At 43.5% G+C, this 18,492-nt stretch overlaps 1 protein-coding gene and 1 long non-coding RNA gene across 2 annotated transcripts in view; one reads left to right on the forward strand and one right to left on the reverse strand.

The window, feature by feature from the left end:
• Positions 1 to 18,492, reverse strand: part of Carnmt1 (carnosine N-methyltransferase 1) — a 50,540-nt gene that overhangs the window by 12,320 nt on the left and 19,728 nt on the right. The window contains exons 4-5 of the mRNA XM_004653100.3: positions 1,288 to 1,428; positions 305 to 483 (exon numbers count right to left, since the gene is read on the reverse strand). Coding sequence (XP_004653157.2) covers positions 305 to 483; positions 1,288 to 1,428 — 320 coding nt within the window. The remainder of the gene's footprint in view (positions 1 to 304; positions 484 to 1,287; positions 1,429 to 18,492) is intronic.
• Positions 7,836 to 12,237, forward strand: LOC123454139. Its single transcript, XR_006633185.1, has 2 exons — positions 7,836 to 8,019; positions 12,190 to 12,237. It is a non-coding gene; the product is annotated as an uncharacterized LOC123454139 (long non-coding RNA).

The raw sequence follows: 18,492 nt of genomic DNA on the forward strand, positions 1-18,492 counted from the left end.
TATTGTCATGGAAGTACACTCATTTTCTATCATTAAAATGAATGAATGGGGCTGGAGAGATGGTTTAGCAGTTAAGGCTAAGTTAGGCAAAGCCTAAGGACCCAGGTGTGATTCCCCAGTACCCACATAAGCCAGATGCACAAAGTGGCATATGCATCTGCAGTTCATTTTTAGTAGCTGGAGGCCCTGGCATGCCCATTCTCTCTCTCAAATTAAAAAAAAAAAAAAAAACTTAGTAAAACGAATGAATGAACACTAGGTCACTCTTTAGACAAGATTTCTGGCTTGTTTGCTTTTAACTTACTGCATTCTGAATAAATCTCCTGAAAATCTCCTGCTGTCATAGAAAAGTTAGAAGCAGGAGGAAGACTGTGGGGGTCAACATCAGGGAAAAAGATGGGTCGAATCTGATCAGCTGATCTCCGATTATTGCTAAATTGATGGATCCAAGGATAAAGTTTATATTTATTTATTTCAGAACATCTGTAAAATACAAGTGTAAGATTCAGTGTTAACTAAACATTTTGCTAAGAAAGTGTACTTTAAATACAAAAATATCTACATGATTGAAGATTTGCAACAGAACTTTACATCTCAATACTACATACCCAATTATCTGAAATTGCACAAGTATATATAGAACCAACCACAGATTAAAAGAAAAAGGTTAAATTCAGATATAAATGCGCTGTTCATTTAAATTTATAAAAATATATTTTTAACACTTAAACATTAGATTATTTTTTTCTACCTACTTTAACCGTTTTGTACAACTCTCCCCCACTCCCAAAACTAGCACTATCATCTGAGATAACATATTGCTACTGTCTGTCTCTAACACACCTTCTAGCTTTAATTTCCATTACTTGCTGATAAAGGACACAGATGTTCTTAGAAATCTTTCCAACAATCATGTGAGCATACTTAGCCCTTTAATACAAACTTGGTTATGATTGCTTCCCCAAAACTTGTATGCCACTAAAGAAACAAAGGATGTGGAAGTTTGAGAAATAATGAGAAGACACTCCTTCCTACATCATACTTAATTCTGAAGAGTCTATACAGAAGTCATTTTGGTTTCATGGAATGCCCTACCACTTTTCTCAACCTGCTTCAACATTCTCTAAAGTAGTAACTGGTGTAAGCATTTTGAATTTAATGTAAATATGTATGATGTATTTCAAACAAGTACTATATACTTTTTTTCAAATTCAGAATTGTTCAAAAAGAGGAAAGGCAATCCAATTTTGAGAAATTACTATTTCCAGCAAAAAATAAATGAAATACCTGTTGAGTACAAAGTTGGAAGAAAAGAGCATAAAAAAACTCCATTCATTTCCTTGACAAGCATAACCTAGCATAGCTATTTCCCAGGCCAGTCTTCCTAGTCCAGCACCAGGTACCAGAATATTTACTTTAGAAGGATCCCTGAAATGAAATAAGGCAATTATGTCCAATCCCTCAAAGGAAAAACAAAATCCACATTAACTGAAAACTTAATTATTCAATAAAAATAAGCCAAACTCTTGATGGTTAAGAAATATTTCCAAATATCAATCAATAAAAATAGATATAAGGAATTGCCATGTGCTCAGATAATGGTTTTATTCCCCTCAAAATATATATTTAGGAAAAAAATGGCCACCTTCTTTCTGAACACTTACAGTATCTCATCTTCCTCATACTTCCCAAGAACTGTCTCAAGAAGACAAATTATCCCATGAGACAGTAAAACAAAACTTTACTTCTAAATTCTGCATGAATCACAATGACTTATATAACCAAATAGATTAAATAGATTTAATGTATTAGGTACATCTCTGAAACTTTATATATCTTAGGTACAAAGAAGGAAAAGTAGGGGGATTACATAGTAATCCCAGCACCTGGGAGACTGAGACAGATAGACATAATTCCAAAGTAAATCCCAAACAAGTCTGGGCTACAGATTAAGACCCTGTCTCTGCCTCCCCCCACTCCAAAAAAAAGACAAATGATGTATGTGGAAATCTTTGGGAAAATGGGCAGCTGCCTAACTGCCTTCTTTTTATTAAGAATGATTTCCCAAAAAAATAAAAAATTAAAAAAAGAATGATTTCCCTAAGCAAGTCATGTGACTAGTAACATGGAAAGTTTTTCAACATCATTTGGTTTTACGAAGTATGTGTTTGCATGACAAACAATTGGTTTCACTGTTGAACTTTATACATACAAAACCACCAAGAAAATAAGTGTTTGATTCCCCAGTACCTATGAAAAGCTACATGCACAAAGTGGTGTGTGCATCTGGAGTTCATTTGCAGTGGTCAAGATCCTGGCTCTCTTTGTTTACTTCTTTCTCTCTCAAATAAATAAATAAAAATATTTAAATAGGGGCTGGAGCTGATAAGGCACTTCCCTACAAAGCCAAAGGATCCAGATTTAATTCCCCAGAAAGCACATAAGCCAAGATGCACAAGATGGCAAATGCATCTGGAGTTCATTTGCAGTGGCTGGAGGACCTGACGTGCCCATTATCTCTCTTATATGTATCTGCCTCTTTCTCTCAAATAAATAATTTTTTTAAATTAAAATAAAACAACAAAATGATTTCTGACAAATACTGTTAATGACCAGAAAGCTAGCCCTTAGAACTTGATATACGCAAACTGATGGCTCCTGTCACAGCATAGTATGAAAGAAGATAGTTCTTTGCATTCCAGAATGTACACTGTGTGCTGAAAATGAACTAGCTGGAGGCTTCCACCCTTCTGGCTAACTTTCATAGTGTCAGAAAGTGCTATATAGGCTGGTCAAGGGAAAAGTCATCAACAGTCTCATCCATATGTGCTCTGTATGCATCATATCAGACACGTCAGGCAATATGTGCCCACTGATGCAATAGTGCATGACTATTATATGGGTAACCAACTACTTTCTCATTGGATTTGAGGCCTGCTCCATGCAACGGTACTATAGTAGACAGACAGCCTCACATTATTGGAATGAACTCCCAATCCAAGCACACTTATGCTGGAAGTGATTTATTTGAAACTTACAGATCCAGGTGAAAGTCCTGGCAGATGATACAGGGCCCCCTTCCACAGGCCCATACTGAGAAAAGCCACAAGCCACTGGCCTCTGCCCACCACCACTACCACCAGGGACACTGGCAGGCACACTTCAGGAACTCCAGGCATCCAGGCAAAGTTCACTTTGCCTATCTTTAGATGAGAATTCTAAACCCAGCTCCATTATCTTAGGGCTGGACTCTAGGACCCACCCACAGTGACACCTCCTCCAGCCAGGTGGCTGGAGATACAATTTACAAGATTTTAATAAACTCCTGACGCAACTGGGGAATATTCATTCAGACCACCACAGGTACTGACTATAAACTTGGTCAAAAGACTGTATCTGGGGTCATAAGCCCCAGTAGGGAAGCTACCATTTTGCAAAGTGGACATGTTGTACTCCTCAAAGTGCCTTCTTAGTATGTCTAAACACAGATTAGTGCTGCTCTCAGCTTTGGTCAGGGAAGCCTTTTGCAATGGGCTGCGGTTAATGCAGAGACTCATAAATGCTCAGTATTAAAAATAAGGAACAACTGAGTGCTTGGCCCTAAATGTGACATCAATGCCACCCTTCGAGGCTCAGGAAATATCATGGAAGAAGGGGGCAGAGATGTAAGAGCTGAAGGAAAGGAAGACTGTGGAATGCTATCTTCAACATGGCATGGCTACTGCACTCTCAAGTTCACAGCAGCTGTACCTGTCTGCAAAAGACAGAGCAGACCAATGTCCCATCACAGGGCTTGGCCCCATGCATCCCTGAGGAACTACAGGCAGTTAGTGGGAAGTGGGCGCAGTAGCTACCCCACTGGTAAGCTGCCTATGCTCTAGTCAGTAACTTTTTTTTTTTTTTGGTTTTTCGAGGTAGGGTCTCACTCTAGCCCAGGCTGACCTGCAACTCACTATGTAGTCTCAGGGTGGCCTTGAAGACACAGCAATCCTCCTACCTCTGCCTCCCAAGCACTGGGATTAAAGGCGCGCATCACCACGCCCAGCTCAAGTCAATAACTTCTTATTCACATTTAGTAAAGCAATCCTAACTTTATCCACTAGGTCACCAAAAACTGAAAACAGAGACAGGAAGAAAAAGGGGGGTTAGTTGAAGAGCGAAAATAGTTTAGTGGGAGTGGGACAACAAGACCCTATTTGGGGTAGGATAAAAACTATATATACATGCATAAAACTGTATATGCAGGCACTTTAATTTCAATGAAAAGAATAGATATTTCCTATCAGTACAGACTTACATACATTTGCACCTATTATAGTAAGAGTATACCTATTTATGGAATTGCAAGAGGGTTCAATTGTTAATGGCACAAACATGAGAACCTGAGTTCATATCCCTAGAATCAACACAAAATGCTGGAAATGGTGGTGGACACCTGTAATCCCAGCACTTGAAAGGCAGGTACAGGTGAATCTCTGGGGCAATCTGGCTTAGCTAGACTTGCTGAATTGGTGAGCTGTGCATTCAGTGAAACACCCTGTCTAGAAAAAGACAAAACTCAGGGCTGGAGAGATGGCTTAGAAGGCGCTTGTCTACAAAGCCAAAGGACTCAGGTTCAATTCCCCACAACCCACATAAACCAGATGCACAAAGTGGCACATACATCTGGAGTTTGTTTGCAGTGGCTGGAGGTCCTGGTGTGCCCATTCTCCCCTATCTCTCTAATAAATAAAAATTTAAAAAAAGGACTAAAATCAATTGAGGAAGACTACTAATGTCAATCTTTGGCATGCACATGCACACATTTGCTCGCAACCCCCCCCCATGTGCACTTACATACAGACATGCATATACATTCATGAATGTATGCCACACACATTCAAAAAAGTTAGTATTTTAAAAAAAGTTAGTATTAAATTTTGAGGGCTGGGGAGATGGCTCAGTGGTTAAAGGCACTTGCTTGTAAAGCCTGGCAACCCAGGTTTTATTCCCCAGTACCCATGTAAAAGCCAGACACAAAGTGGTGCATGTGTCTGGAGTTCATTTGCAGTGGCAAGAGACCCTGATGCACCCACACATGTTCACTCTTGCAAATAAATATATTTAAAAAAACATTTTTTTTTGGGGGGGGGGTTCAAGGTAGGGTCTCACTCTGGTTCAGGCTGACCTGGAATTAACTATGTAGTCTCAAGATGGCCTTGAACTCACAGTGATCCTTCTACCTCTGCCTCCTGAGTGCTGGAATTAAAGGCATGCACTACCACTCCCGACTTAAAAAAACATTTTTGAAGTTAGCTCTGGCACTCAGTGTTAATCTTCCTAAAGGAGCCCATCACAATGCAGTCCATTCAGGCCTCATTCTCATTTTGTACACTCTACCAGAACCATCACAAGCCCTACTCTCTACAACTACCTCTGTAATTCTAATCTGCTCAATTCTAACACGCATTTCTACTTGTTCAGCACCTGGGTGGTGTGGTGTTTTATATGGTCAACTAAAAGTCCTGGAATCATCTGGGAAATGAACCTCTGAGCATGCCTGGGAGGGATTTCATGCTTAGGCTGGTTGAGGTGAGAAGCCCCACCTTAACTGTAGGCAGCACAGCTGCGTGGGCTGGGATCCTGTGAATAAAAGGCAAGTAGCCGGCTGAGTGCTGGCTGAGCCGCAGCATCACCTATTTCCTGACTGTGGATGGAATCTCACCAGTGGCTCCATGCTGCCACTGCCATGCTTTCCCTGCCAGGACACACAGTGTCCCCTTGACCAGTGAGCCAAAATACACCCTTCCTCCTTAAGCTGCTTACATCAGAAATTGGTTGCACAGTAATTTAAAAACAAAAATAACTATGAATTTATTTCCAATTTTTTTTAATTTTTATTTATTTATTTATTTGAGAGAGACAGACACAGAGAGAAAGACAGATAGAGGGAGAGAGAGAGAATGGGCGCACCAGGGCTTCCAGCCTCTGCAAACGAACTCCAGACGCGTGCGCCCCCTTGTGCATCTGGCTAACGTGGGACCTGGGGAACCGAGCCTCGAACCGGGGTCCTTAGGCTTCACAGGCAAGCGCTTAACCGCTAAGCCATCTCTCCAGCCCCAAATTTTTACTTTCTGTGGCATTAATTTGAACTTAAAACTTTTTGTGTGCTAGTCATCAGTGAGTTACATATGATTATTTTTCCCGCTCTAAGTGTTGTAGTTTGAACTAGGTGTTCCCCATAAACCCATGTTTCGAATGCTGGTAGCAATTTGGGAATTGGAGCCTTGCTGGAGATGATGCATTGTTGGGGGCAAGCTTATGTGTGTTATAGCCAGCTTCCCCTTGCCAGTGTTGGGTAAAGTCACCTGCTGCTGTTGTTTACCTGATGTTGGCCAGGAGGTGATGTCCACCCTTCTGCTCATGCCACATTTCCCCTGCCATCATGGAGCTTCCCAAAGTAAACTTTTTGCTCTCATCAGCTGCTTTTGGTTAGGTGCTTTGTGCCAGCAATACTAGGCTATGCAGCAGGGGTCACCACAGATGGACTAACTGCCTGCATTGTGACTAAAAGGATTTCACTAGGGTGCAAAACACACAGTAAAACAAATCCTGCAGAGTTGAAAACACCATCAGGACCAAGCAAGCAATGGGTGAGTTGAACAGATTATTTCCATAAATGTGTGCTCCTAACTTTTTTTTTTCTTAGTGCTATCCACTCTGCTATTCTGTGAAGGTATTTCTGTTAAGAGAAACCTAAATTTATAAACAGAGTCCAAAGATGGGATGATCATAAACTAGGCTGAAACTTTACCAACCTGGGAAAGGCATACTGCATGTGGCTAAGTAAACAAATGTTGCCTGCTTGAAAGCTCATTAAAAAGATGCAAGTAAGAATGTTTACAGTTAGTGAGACCTAGGTACACCGAAAATGTGTGTTTACAACAAAGATGACACCTCTGCTATATGAGGGATAAGTTTCGGCAGTTCATTCAAAACAAGATCGAACAAAGAGTCAAACACAGACTGTGGGAAACAGGCAGACCAGGTATCTGAAGAGGCCATGGGCCCAAAGCAGCTTTTGGCTCCATCTACCTTACCAAAAGCAAATGCTCTTAATAGAGGGATACTGAACTGCATCTCTACATCACAAATAAAACTCCAACACAGCCTACCTTCTACTTTGTTCTGTCAACCTGGTGACACTTGGCTGACCCTTGGTGGGTCACTCTTACTTTTTTTTTTCCATATAGTCTCACTCTAGCCTGGACTGACCTGGAATTCACTGTGTAGTCTCAGGCTGGCTTCAAACTCACAGCGATCCTCCTACCTCAGCCTCCCAAGTGCTGGAATTAAAGGAGTGCACCACTACACCCAGCTACATGCAACTTTTAAGTAATAAAAGTAATTCTAATCACAGCCACACTTCAATACATTAAAAGCCACTAACTCGGAGGCTGGACAGTTGACTTAGCGGTTAAGATATTTGCCTGCGAAGCCAAAGGACACAGGTTTTGTAAAACCCATGGAAAAATACCAGGAGCCAAAAACAGCCCCAGATGCAGACAGCCTTGTGACCCCCAGATGCAGACAGCCTTGTGACCCCCAGATGCAGACAGGCATGACCACAAACTCCGCCTAATGTACTATAGATAACCCTGTCAGGATGCTTCCGAGAAGAGAAAAAAAAAAAAAAGAGGATCCCCACCGACTCCAAGTCTATTAATAAGTAACCAGTAACCAGTGCTGGGACTGAAATCATGCTTCTGCTTCTGTAAACCTGCTTCTGCTCTCCCTAACTCTATAAAAAGAGACCCTTCCCCTTGCCCGGCGCACTCAGCCTCTCGAAGGACTGGAGTGCCCGCAGGCGCCTGTGTAAACAATAAAGCTGCCTCTTGCCTTTGCATCCAGTGGCTCGGTCTTGGTTCTTGGGCGCGGGTCTCCCACCACGGAAGATTCCCCCTCCCCCGGGAATCTTACAGCTGGGGGCTCGCCCGGGATTGGGGACCCCCGCCCAACCCAATTACTGCCCACCGGGAGGTAAGCATTTAATTTGGTGCACCATTCTGTCTGTCTACGTCTAGTTCTGTTTTTTGCGCTGCGTTAGAAAATCGGCTCGGATCCGTGTCGTTCTGTATCTGGGCGGCTTGAGAAGGAGCTGACGGGCTCGGACTTCTCCCCCGCCACCCTGGAGGACGCTTCAGGGAATTTGGGAGCCCGATTTTTCGGAGCTCAACAAGTATCCGAGGGATACGTTAGTCTGTTGGGTGGACAAATGGTCTCCCCGTCTGAATCTGCATTTTCAGTCTGTTACTGAAGCCGCGCTGCGCGTCTCTGTGCCGGCTGTCTCTCTGTTGTCTTAGTCCTTGGTGTTTGTTTAGTGTTGTCTCTTGACAAAATGGGTCAAAAAAAAAAAAAATGGTGACCCCCCCTGAGTTTAACCCTAGATCATTGGAAAGACGTTCGAAATATTGCTTCCAACCAGTCAGTAGATGTCAAAAAGAAAAAATGGCAAACTTTCTGTTCCATGGAATGGCCCACCTTTAATGTGGGCTGGCCAAGGGATGGGACCTTTAACCTCTCTACTATTTTACAGGTGAAAGCAAAGGTGTTCGATCACGGTCCACATGGACAACCAGACCAAGTCCCCTATATAGTCACCTGGGAGTGTCTAGCAGTTGGCCCACCGCTATGGGTCGCCCCTTTTATCCCCCCCCCCCAACCTGCCCCGCCACTGCCTCTCCCTGCCCCTACTTCCTCCTCTTGTTGTCCGGTTGATACCAAGAAGCAGCCCCTGAAACCGGTACTTCCCCCGGACCTCAATACCCCCCCCCTTATAGATCTCCTCTCGGAAGGACCCCCTACCTATGGATCCCAAACCCAGGCACCAGCCGCGCCGCCGCCCCCCCCCCCCCCTTGCACTCCCTTCCCCAGTGGCTGGACGCCTACGGAGCCACCGAGAGCAGCCACCACAGGGGGAGACTTCACAAGCCTTTCCCTTGAGGCTCTTCTCAGGACAGAAGAAAAGCAGAGTCTTTCTGGAAGCCAGAAAGAATGTTCCAGGCGATAACGGGAGACCCACCCAGATACTAGATGAGATTGATGATGCTTTTCCTTTGACCCGCCCCGACTGGGACCACACCTCAGCAGACGGTAGGGGACACCTACGCCTTTATCGCCAGTTGCTCATAGCGGGCCTCCGTGGTGCTGGGCGCCACCCTACTAATTTGGCCAAGGTAAAGCAAGTAATACAAAAACCAGATAAATCCCCTGCTGCCTTTCTAGAGAAAATTAAGGAAGCAGAGAGGATTTTTAATAAACGAGAGACAGCAGAAAAGAGAGAGGACCACCTACACAGGGAGGCAGAGAATAGAAAAGACAAGCATAAAAAAAAAAACAAAAACAAAAGAAAAATGCTAGGAAACACACGAGAAGCAGAGAATTGAGCCGCCTCTTGGCCACTGTAGTACAGAACAATGATAGGACTCATAGGTTGGGAGACCAAAGGAGACCCAGACCCAGAGTGGACCGGGGACTATCGTCCTGTCCAGGACCTTAGGGAAGTTAACAAAAGGGTGGAAGATATCCACCCCACTGTGCCTAATCCTTATAACCTGCTGAGTTCTTTACCTCCCTCTCATCAGTGGTATTCAATCTTGGATTTAAAGGATGCTTTTTTCTGCCTGAGACTGGCTTCCCAGAGTCAGCCACTGTTTGCATTCGAATGGAAGGACCCTGACTGTGGAATCTCAGGGCAATTAACATGGACAAGACTTCCCCAGGGATTTAAAAACAGTCCCACCCTCTTTGATGAAGCCTTACACCGGGACCTGGCTGACTTTCGAGTCCAGCACCCATCTTTAATTCTGCTCCAATATGTGGATGACCTCCTGCTTGCGGCCTCCTCATATCAGGACTGTCATACAGGTACCGGGGCCCTGCTTGAGACTCTGGGACGCTTGGGCTATAGAGCTTCTGCTAAGAAGGCCCAAATCTGTCAACAAGAGGTCACCTACTTGGGATATAAATTAAGAAATGGCCAACGCTGGTTAACACCGGCCCGCATAGACACTGTAGCTCGCATTCCTGTCCCCCAGAACCATAGACAACTCAGAGAGTTCTTGGGGACCGCTGGGTTCTGTCGCCTATGGATACCAGGGTTTGCTGAAATGGCAGCCCCTCTTTACCCCTTGACTAAACAAGGAACCCCCTTCAATTGGACTAAGCCACAGCAAGAGGCTTTTGACAAAATTAAACACTCTCTCCTCTCTCCTCCGGCTTTGGGCTTGCCTGACATCACCAAGCCCTTCGAGCTATTCATAGATGAAAGACAGGGGTTTGCGAAGGGAGTGCTAACTCAGCAGCTTGGACCATGGAGGCGCCCGGTTGCATATCTCTCAAAAAAGTTAGATCCAGTGGCCTCAGGTTGGCCACCATGTCTAAAAATAATCGCTGCAGTTGCAGTCTTGACCAAGGATGCAAGTAAACTAACCCTGGGGCAACCTCTGACTGTGCTAACGCCACATGCCATTGAGTCTATCGTGAGACAGCCCCCAGATCGCTGGCTGTCTAATACACGTATGACTCATTACCAATCCTTGCTTCTCGACAAAGACCGTGTGCAATTTGGTCCGGTAGTGGCCCTAAACCCGGCCACCCTGTTGCCCCTCCCTGAGGGGCCAGAGACCCATAACTGCCAGCAGATTCTTGCAGAGGTACACGGAACCAGAAAGGATCTCACTGACCAGCCGCTGCAGGATGCAGATTTCACCTGGTACACGGACGGTAGCAGCTTCCTACTGAATGGTGAGAGGTGAGCCGGGGCCGCAGTGACCACCAGAGACCAGGTAGTCTGGGCTAGCGCCCTGCCCGGAGGGACCTCGGCACAAAAAGCGGAACTCATTGCCTTGACTCAAGCCCTCCAGCAGGCTAAAGGTAAAAAACTCAATGTGTACACTGATAGCCGGTATGCATTCGCCACCGCCCACATACATGGGGAAATTTACAAAAGAAGGGGCCTGCTGACTTCAGAGGGAAATCAAAAATAAGACTGAGATATTGGCCCTCCTCAAGGCTCTGTACCTACCCCAGAAGCTCAGCATTATACACTGTCCAGGTCATCAGAAAGGAAACAGCCCCGAGGCCATAGGGAACAGGTTCGCTGATAAAGCCACCCGTGAGGCAGCTCTGGGACCCCAACTCTTGATTCTGATGGCCACTGAGGAGGGGACTCCTAAAGCAGCATCTCCAACTCCGGGATGGGAATACACGAATGAGGACTTGGACTTGATTCAGAAACTGGGGGCATCATATGATGCTGCCCACGGCAAATGGACTTACCTAGAAAAGACTATTGTACCTCAAAAGATTACAGCCCTCCTCATTAAGCAACTTCACAGGCTAACCCACATGAGTGCTCAAAAGATGAATACTCTACTAGAACAAAAGGAAACAGGACATCTTTTTCTAAACAAAGGTTCAATCCTAAAAGAAGTTGCAAACACTTGCAAAGTGTGTGCTCAGGTAAATGCTGGATGAGCCCAGATGGCCCTTGGGTCTCGCCTGAGGGGACACCAACCCGGGGCTTGTTGGGAGCTCGACTTCACTGAGGTAAAACCGGGTATGTATGGTTACAAATATCTCCTAGTTTTTGTAGACACTTTTTCAGGATGGGTAGAAGCATTTCCCACCAAGCATGAAACCGCCAGAGTGGTAACCAAGAAATTGCTAGATGATATCTTTCCTCAGTATGGAATGCCACAGGCACTCGGGTCAGACAATGGGCCTGCCTTTGTCTCCCAGGTAAGTCAGTCAGTGGCCAAGACACTGGGGATCAATTGGAAGTTACATTGTGCATACAGACCCCAGAGTTCAGGTCAGGTAAAAAGGATAAATAAAACAATTAAAGAGGCTTTATCTAAATTAACGCTTGCAACTGGCTCAAAGGATTGGGTACAACTCCTACCCCTGACCCTTTACAAGGCCCGAAACACCCCAGGCCCTCATGGCCTAACCCCCTTTGAAATCCTCTATGGCAGCCCCCCGCCAGCTGTCACTTTCATGCTTACAGAAATTTCTAATTTTACTGATACCCCCACCCTACAGGCTCACTTGAACGCCCTACAGTTGGTACACCAGGAAGTTTGGAAACCTCTAGCAGCTGCCTATAAAGAGGCAACTAATAAACCGCTAATCCCCCATTCATTCCAGATAGGGGACTCAGTTTGGGTCCGTCGACATCAGACCAAGAATCTGAAACCTCGCTGGAAAGGACCTTACACCGTGCTCCTGACAACTCCCACGGCCTTAAAAGTAGACGGAATCGCCACTTGGATCCACGCCTCCCACGTCAAGGCTGCCCTGACAGAGTACCCAGACAGCACACCACCAAACCTCGCACCATGGAAAGCACATCGCACTCCAAATCCCCTAAAGATAAGACTCTCTCGATCTTAACATACCTCTTCTTAACTTTCAGTTTTGTGAGTAACGTCTCTGCTAGTCCTCACCTTCCCTTATCTTTGACTTGGCTAGTCATTTCTGAGGGAGGACAAATTATTTGGTCTAATACCTCCCCTGCCCCGTTATGGACATGGTGGCCCTCCTTAACCCCCAATCTGTGCGCCTTGACTGCCCATAGAAAACCTTTTTAAAGAGACTTTAAAAAAGACTCACCGGAAGAGACACAACCCTCCTGTTAGCCCAGGATGTTACTCCAAACCTGCCAGACAGTTGTTAAACTCCACTCTATATGTTTGCCCCCAACATGCCCAGGCATCAAACTGTGGAACTAGAGTGGACTATTATTGTAAAAACTGGGGATATGAAACCACTAGAAATGTATACTGGCAACCCAAATCCTCCTGGGATTTTATTACTGTAACTCGCCTAAATCAGGGTAACAAGATGCTTCTAAACATTACTTTCACTTCTCCCGGCAAGGCAGATAGGACATGGCTCAAAGGCCATACTTGGGGGGGTCTGTCTTTACATAGATGGGCCAGACCCAGGTTTCCTCCTTACTATTAAGCTCCAATTATCGACTGACATAAGTCCAATAGGCCCCAACCCAGTTCTACCAGATCAAAAACCTATCCCCCGACTCCCACTTTCCTTGGCCCCGCCTTCTAAACCTACCAATGTTATAATTCCCCCTCCTAAAAGACCAACCACTCATCTCTATAAACCCCAGGGAACAGGTAATCGACTCTTTAGTCTAATACAGGGGGCTTATCTCTCCCTAAATGCCTCTGACAGTAACTATACCCAAGACTGCTGGCTCTGTTTAACTGCTGACCCTCCTTACTATGAAGGCATAGCCTTACCAGGAAACTTTACCAACTCCACTAACATTCCTACTCGATGTCTTGCTGTTGCGTCTCATAAATTAACTCTTACAGAAGTAACTGGCCAGGGCTCCTGTATTGGGACCATACCCACTACTCTTCAACATTTATGTAACAAAACCACTCCTGTGTCCCCTGGAGCTTACTACTTAGAATCTCCAAATGGAACCTATTGGGCCTGTAATACAGGACTGACTCCTTGCGTTTCTGCTACTGTCCTTAATTCTACTGCTGATTACTGTGTCCTAGTCCAGTTATGGCCACGCACTACCTACCATAGATCAGAATTCATTCTTCAGGTATTTAAAAACAGGCCTAGGCGGGAGCCCATAACCCTTACCATCGCCCTCCTTTTGGGAGCAGGAAAAATCTTAGCGGGGATAGAAACTGGAACAACTGCCCTGGTACACTTTGAGCAGACCCGAGCCCTACAAGAAGTGATAACCACAGACTTACAGGCCATAGAAAAATCTATTTCTGCTCTAAAAACTTCCCTTACTTCCCTTTCAGAGGTAGTATTGCAAAATAGAAGAGGCCTAGACTTGTTGTTTCTAAAAGAAGGAGGCCTCTGTGCTGCCCTTAAGGAAGAATGCTGTTTTTATGCTGACCATACGGGCATAGTCTGGGAATCTATGGAAATGCTCAGGGAAAGACTAGCCCAGAGGCAGAGATTGCTAGAGTCACGACCGGGCTGGTTCGAAAGTTGGTTTCATAAATCCCCCTGGTTCACCACCCTCTTATCCACTCTCCTGGGTCCTTTGCTCATTCTTGTGCTCCTATTAACCTTTGGTCCATGTATTCTCAATAGGCTGGTACAGTTTATACGGGACAAGCTCTCAGTTATCCAGGCGTTCGTCCTCACTAGTCAGTATCAGCCATCAAGCCAAAATGACATAAGACTATAAGTAAAAGATTTTACTCAGTTCCAAGAGAAATGGGGGAATGTAAAACCCATGGAAAAATACCAGGAGCCAAAAACAGCCCCAGATGCAGACAGCCTTGTGACCCCCAGATGCAGACAGCCTTGTGACCCCCAGATGCAGACAGGCATGACCACAAACTCCGCCTAATGTACTATAGATAACCCTGTCAGGATGCTTCCGAGAAGAGAAAAAAAAAAAAAAGAGGATCCCCACCGACTCCAAGTCTATTAATAAGTAACCAGTAACCAGTGCTGGGACTGAAATCATGCTTCTGCTTCTGTAAACCTGCTTCTGCTCTCCCTAACTCTATAAAAAGAGACCCTTCCCCTTGCCCGGCGCACTCAGCCTCTCGAAGGACTGGAGTGCCCGCAGGCGCCTGTGTAAACAATAAAGCTGCCTCTTGCCTTTGCATCCAGTGGCTCGGTCTTGGTTCTTGGGCGCGGGTCTCCCACCACGGAAGATTCCCCCTCCCCCGGGAATCTTACAGTTTGATTCCCCAGTACCCATGTAAGCCAGATTCACAAGGGGACACATGCATCTGGAGTTTGTTTGCAGTGGCTGGAAACCTTTGTGCACCCATTCTCTCTCTGTCTGTCTCCTCTCTCTGCCACTCTCTGCTTGCATATAAATAAAAGCCACTAACTCCATGGCCACTCAGTTATTTAAAATGTATCATGTGATGTTCTCTCTCATATGTGGATCCTAGCTACAGAAGCCAGTAAGTTAAAAAGGAGACATAAAGGGAAGAGAAAGGAAGGGAGGAGGGTACTTAATAGGTTGATATTGTATATATGTAAGTACAATGATTGAGATAGGGAGGTAATATGATGAATGGAATTTCAAAGAGGAAAGTGGGGGGGGGGGGAATTACCATGGGATATTTTTTTTTACAATAATGGAAAATGCTAATAAATTTTTTTTAAGTCAAAATAAATAAATAAATAAATAAAATGTATCATGTGAGATATTTTTGAGTTTAAAATAAAATCAGACCTCAAAAACCTGATATAGGCTGTATATGGCAGCACACACCATTAATTCCAGCACTCAGGAGGCAGAGGTAGGAGGATGGCCATGAGTTCGAGCCACCCTGAGAGTACAGAGTGATTCCAGGTCAACCTGGACTAGAGTGAGACCCTACCTTGAAAAACAAAATACACTGCAGTGGCTAGAGGCCCTGGCACACTTATTCTTTCATGTGCTCTTTCAAATAAAAATATTTTTAAAAATTATATCATTACCAGTTTCTATTTTACCTTTTTTATGTGTCAACTAGAATATTACAAATTATATGCATCTTATAGTGTGGATAACATTATGTCCACAATTTTTGAACAGTGGGTCAATACACAAAAATCCTAAAAACATTACACCACAAACAAGATATACAGCTGTGACAGAGCACATGCATGCTCAAGGACCTGGGCTCGAACCCCAGCACACCCCTCCAAAATTATACGGAGCAACAATCAACTGTTAGTGCCTCTCCTATCTCCATCCCCACCAGCACTGAGGTTATATGCATGTGGCCATGCCTAGGTTTGTTTTATTATGTGCATCCAGGGAATCACGCTCAGGCCCTTATTCTTGCACCACAGGCACTGATACCCACTCTGCCATCTCTCTAGCTCAAAATATACATTTTTTTTATTTTTAATTTTTATTAACATTTTCCATGATTATACAATATATCCCATGGTAATTCCCTCCCTCTCCACCCCCACACTTTCCCATTTGAAATTCCATTCTTCATCATATTACCTCCCCATCACAATCATTGTAATTACATATATACAATATCAACCTATTAAGTATCCTCCTCCCTTCCTTTCTCTACCCTTTATGTCTCCTTTTTACCTTACTGGCCTCTGCTACTAAGTATTTTCATTCTCACGCAGAAGCCCAATCATCTGTAGCTAGGATCCACATATGAGAGAGAACATGTGGCGCTTGGCTTTCTGGGCCTGGGTTTTCTCACTTAGTATAATACTTTCCAGGTCCATCCATTTTTCTGCAAATTTCATAACTTCATCAAAATATACATTTTGACAAACATGTCAACTTGCCCTCCATAAGGTTTTTACTAACTGATCCCTTCACCAGCACGGTTCCCCACATTTTCACTAACAGTTACCTAAGTTAAATTCTGCAATGCAGTGAGTGAGTCTTCACATTTGCATTTTCTTGTGAGACTGTCATCTTTCTTTTCTGTAAACTGTCTGTTGTAGTTACCTTTTCATTGCTGGCACAAAGCACCCCACCAAAAGGAACTAGTGGAAGAAATTTGCTTACTTTGGCTTACAGTCTCATGGGGAAGCCGCATGACAGCAGAGGAAAGAAGGCAAAGCAGAAGCTGGACATCATCTCTATGCTGTAACAGGAGTCGGACAGCAGCAGGCAGTGAGCCCAACTCTAACAAGAGGGAGCTGAAGCCCAAGCCCAGCCCCAATAACACACCTCTTCCAGCAAGGCTCCACCTACCAAATTTCCATCAGCTGGGGATCAAACATTCATGAACTTATAAGGGACACTAAATTCAAATCACCATATTGTCTTTTTGTTTTTTTTTTTTTTCCTGCTGGAATATCTTGAACAGTTTTACCACTGAGATATTACTCTACATTTATGAATACTTGAAATTTTGATTTGAAAGAAATCTGAAACATGTATCTGTCTTCAATCTAAGCTGGCTTTCAGAAATAGAAAAAAAGGTGTTTCCAACTCAACAAGTACTTCTTCATTTAGCAGTTCTATTTCCATTATTTTATCATTTAATTGGGTTCCCTTAAAGTAACAGAATCCTTACATAAATTATAACTAACAGTATTTTAACCTAAGTAGGAAAAACATACTTCCTTAAAAGCTCAGTATTTTTCCTAATACTCAACTATGTAACAGTGAAAAAAATTAGCAATTCAACAATGCATTCGTATCTTCTTGTATAATAAAGTGCCAGGATATAATCAACTTTCTCCATAAAGTGTCAATCCAAATTGTTCTAAAATTCCAAAATAGACTAATAAAAGATCTAAATTGAAAATTATATTTATATATATATATAGTTTCACAACTTTCAGGATAAGAGTATGATTCAACATGTTGTGATCTCTTTTAAAATAGCCCCCCCACACACAAAAGACTCGTTCTTTAGCATCTATATTCTTCATAGCACTGAGTTCTTAAATGTCTCATGAAATAGCCCTGAGGGCATGGGACTAGCTATTTAGATCAGAATGGCCTTAAATGTGTGGCAAACCTCCCACTTGTTTCCTGATTGGTGGGATTACTGGTGTGAGACATGATATTAAATGAAGTTCACACTTTACATTTAAAAAAAAATACTGTTTGCTAACTTCAATGTGCAAATGCTCACATTAGTCAATTCAGAACCAACCTAAAACAAAAACTAGAAGCTAATAATTATCAGCACAATTCATACAACATTTCTTTATTAGCAAACTTACTCCATAGAGAAGTCAGTCTATTTGTGGCTTCAAAACTTCTCATGCCTAAAAACTGAAGTATATTAATTCTGAAAATGTACAAACTAGTAAATATGGTTACATAAACAAAGTTAATGTTCACAAATATAGTCAGCTCAATGCATATTTCACTAAGTAATCTTTTATAAACAGCTCAGTTAGAAAAAAAATTCATTGAAATTTCAAAATGAAAAGAAAGCTAGTTAATAGTAAACTTGAGCCAAATGCTGCCTGGTCATAAGGATATAAAATTTCTACTTAAATATGGTGCTAGTAAGATGCTAGTAAACTTATCCAAGACTTGACTGACCAGGTTTTATCCAGAACCAACCAGGATTCTGCAGGGCTGTCCCAGGGATTCCCCTCCTCAACCACTGCGTGGGTATGCAACCCAGACTGGAAACTCACTATCATCCTGCCACAGCCTGCTGAGTGTTGGATTAGAGAAACTTGCCACGATACCTGGCTCTGGCATTTTCTTTTTATGGCAAAGCTATAATGTAATATGATCTGGCTTTATTGTTTCATTAGTGTTTCTCTCTTTTTTTAATTTCAAAATATTTATTGGGCCGGGCATGGTGGCACACGCCTTTAATTCCAGCAATCAGGAGGCAGAGGTAGGAAGATTGCCATGAATTTGAGGCCACCGTGAGACTACACAATGAATTCCAGGTCAGCCTGGGCTAGTGTTAGACCCTACCTCAAAAAACAAACAACAACAACAAAAAAAAAAAACACGCACATTATTTATTTGAGAGAAAG

Source organism: Jaculus jaculus, chromosome 1, assembly GCF_020740685.1.
Source record: "Jaculus jaculus isolate mJacJac1 chromosome 1, mJacJac1.mat.Y.cur, whole genome shotgun sequence".
Classification (NCBI taxonomy): domain Eukaryota; kingdom Metazoa; phylum Chordata; class Mammalia; order Rodentia; family Dipodidae; genus Jaculus; species Jaculus jaculus.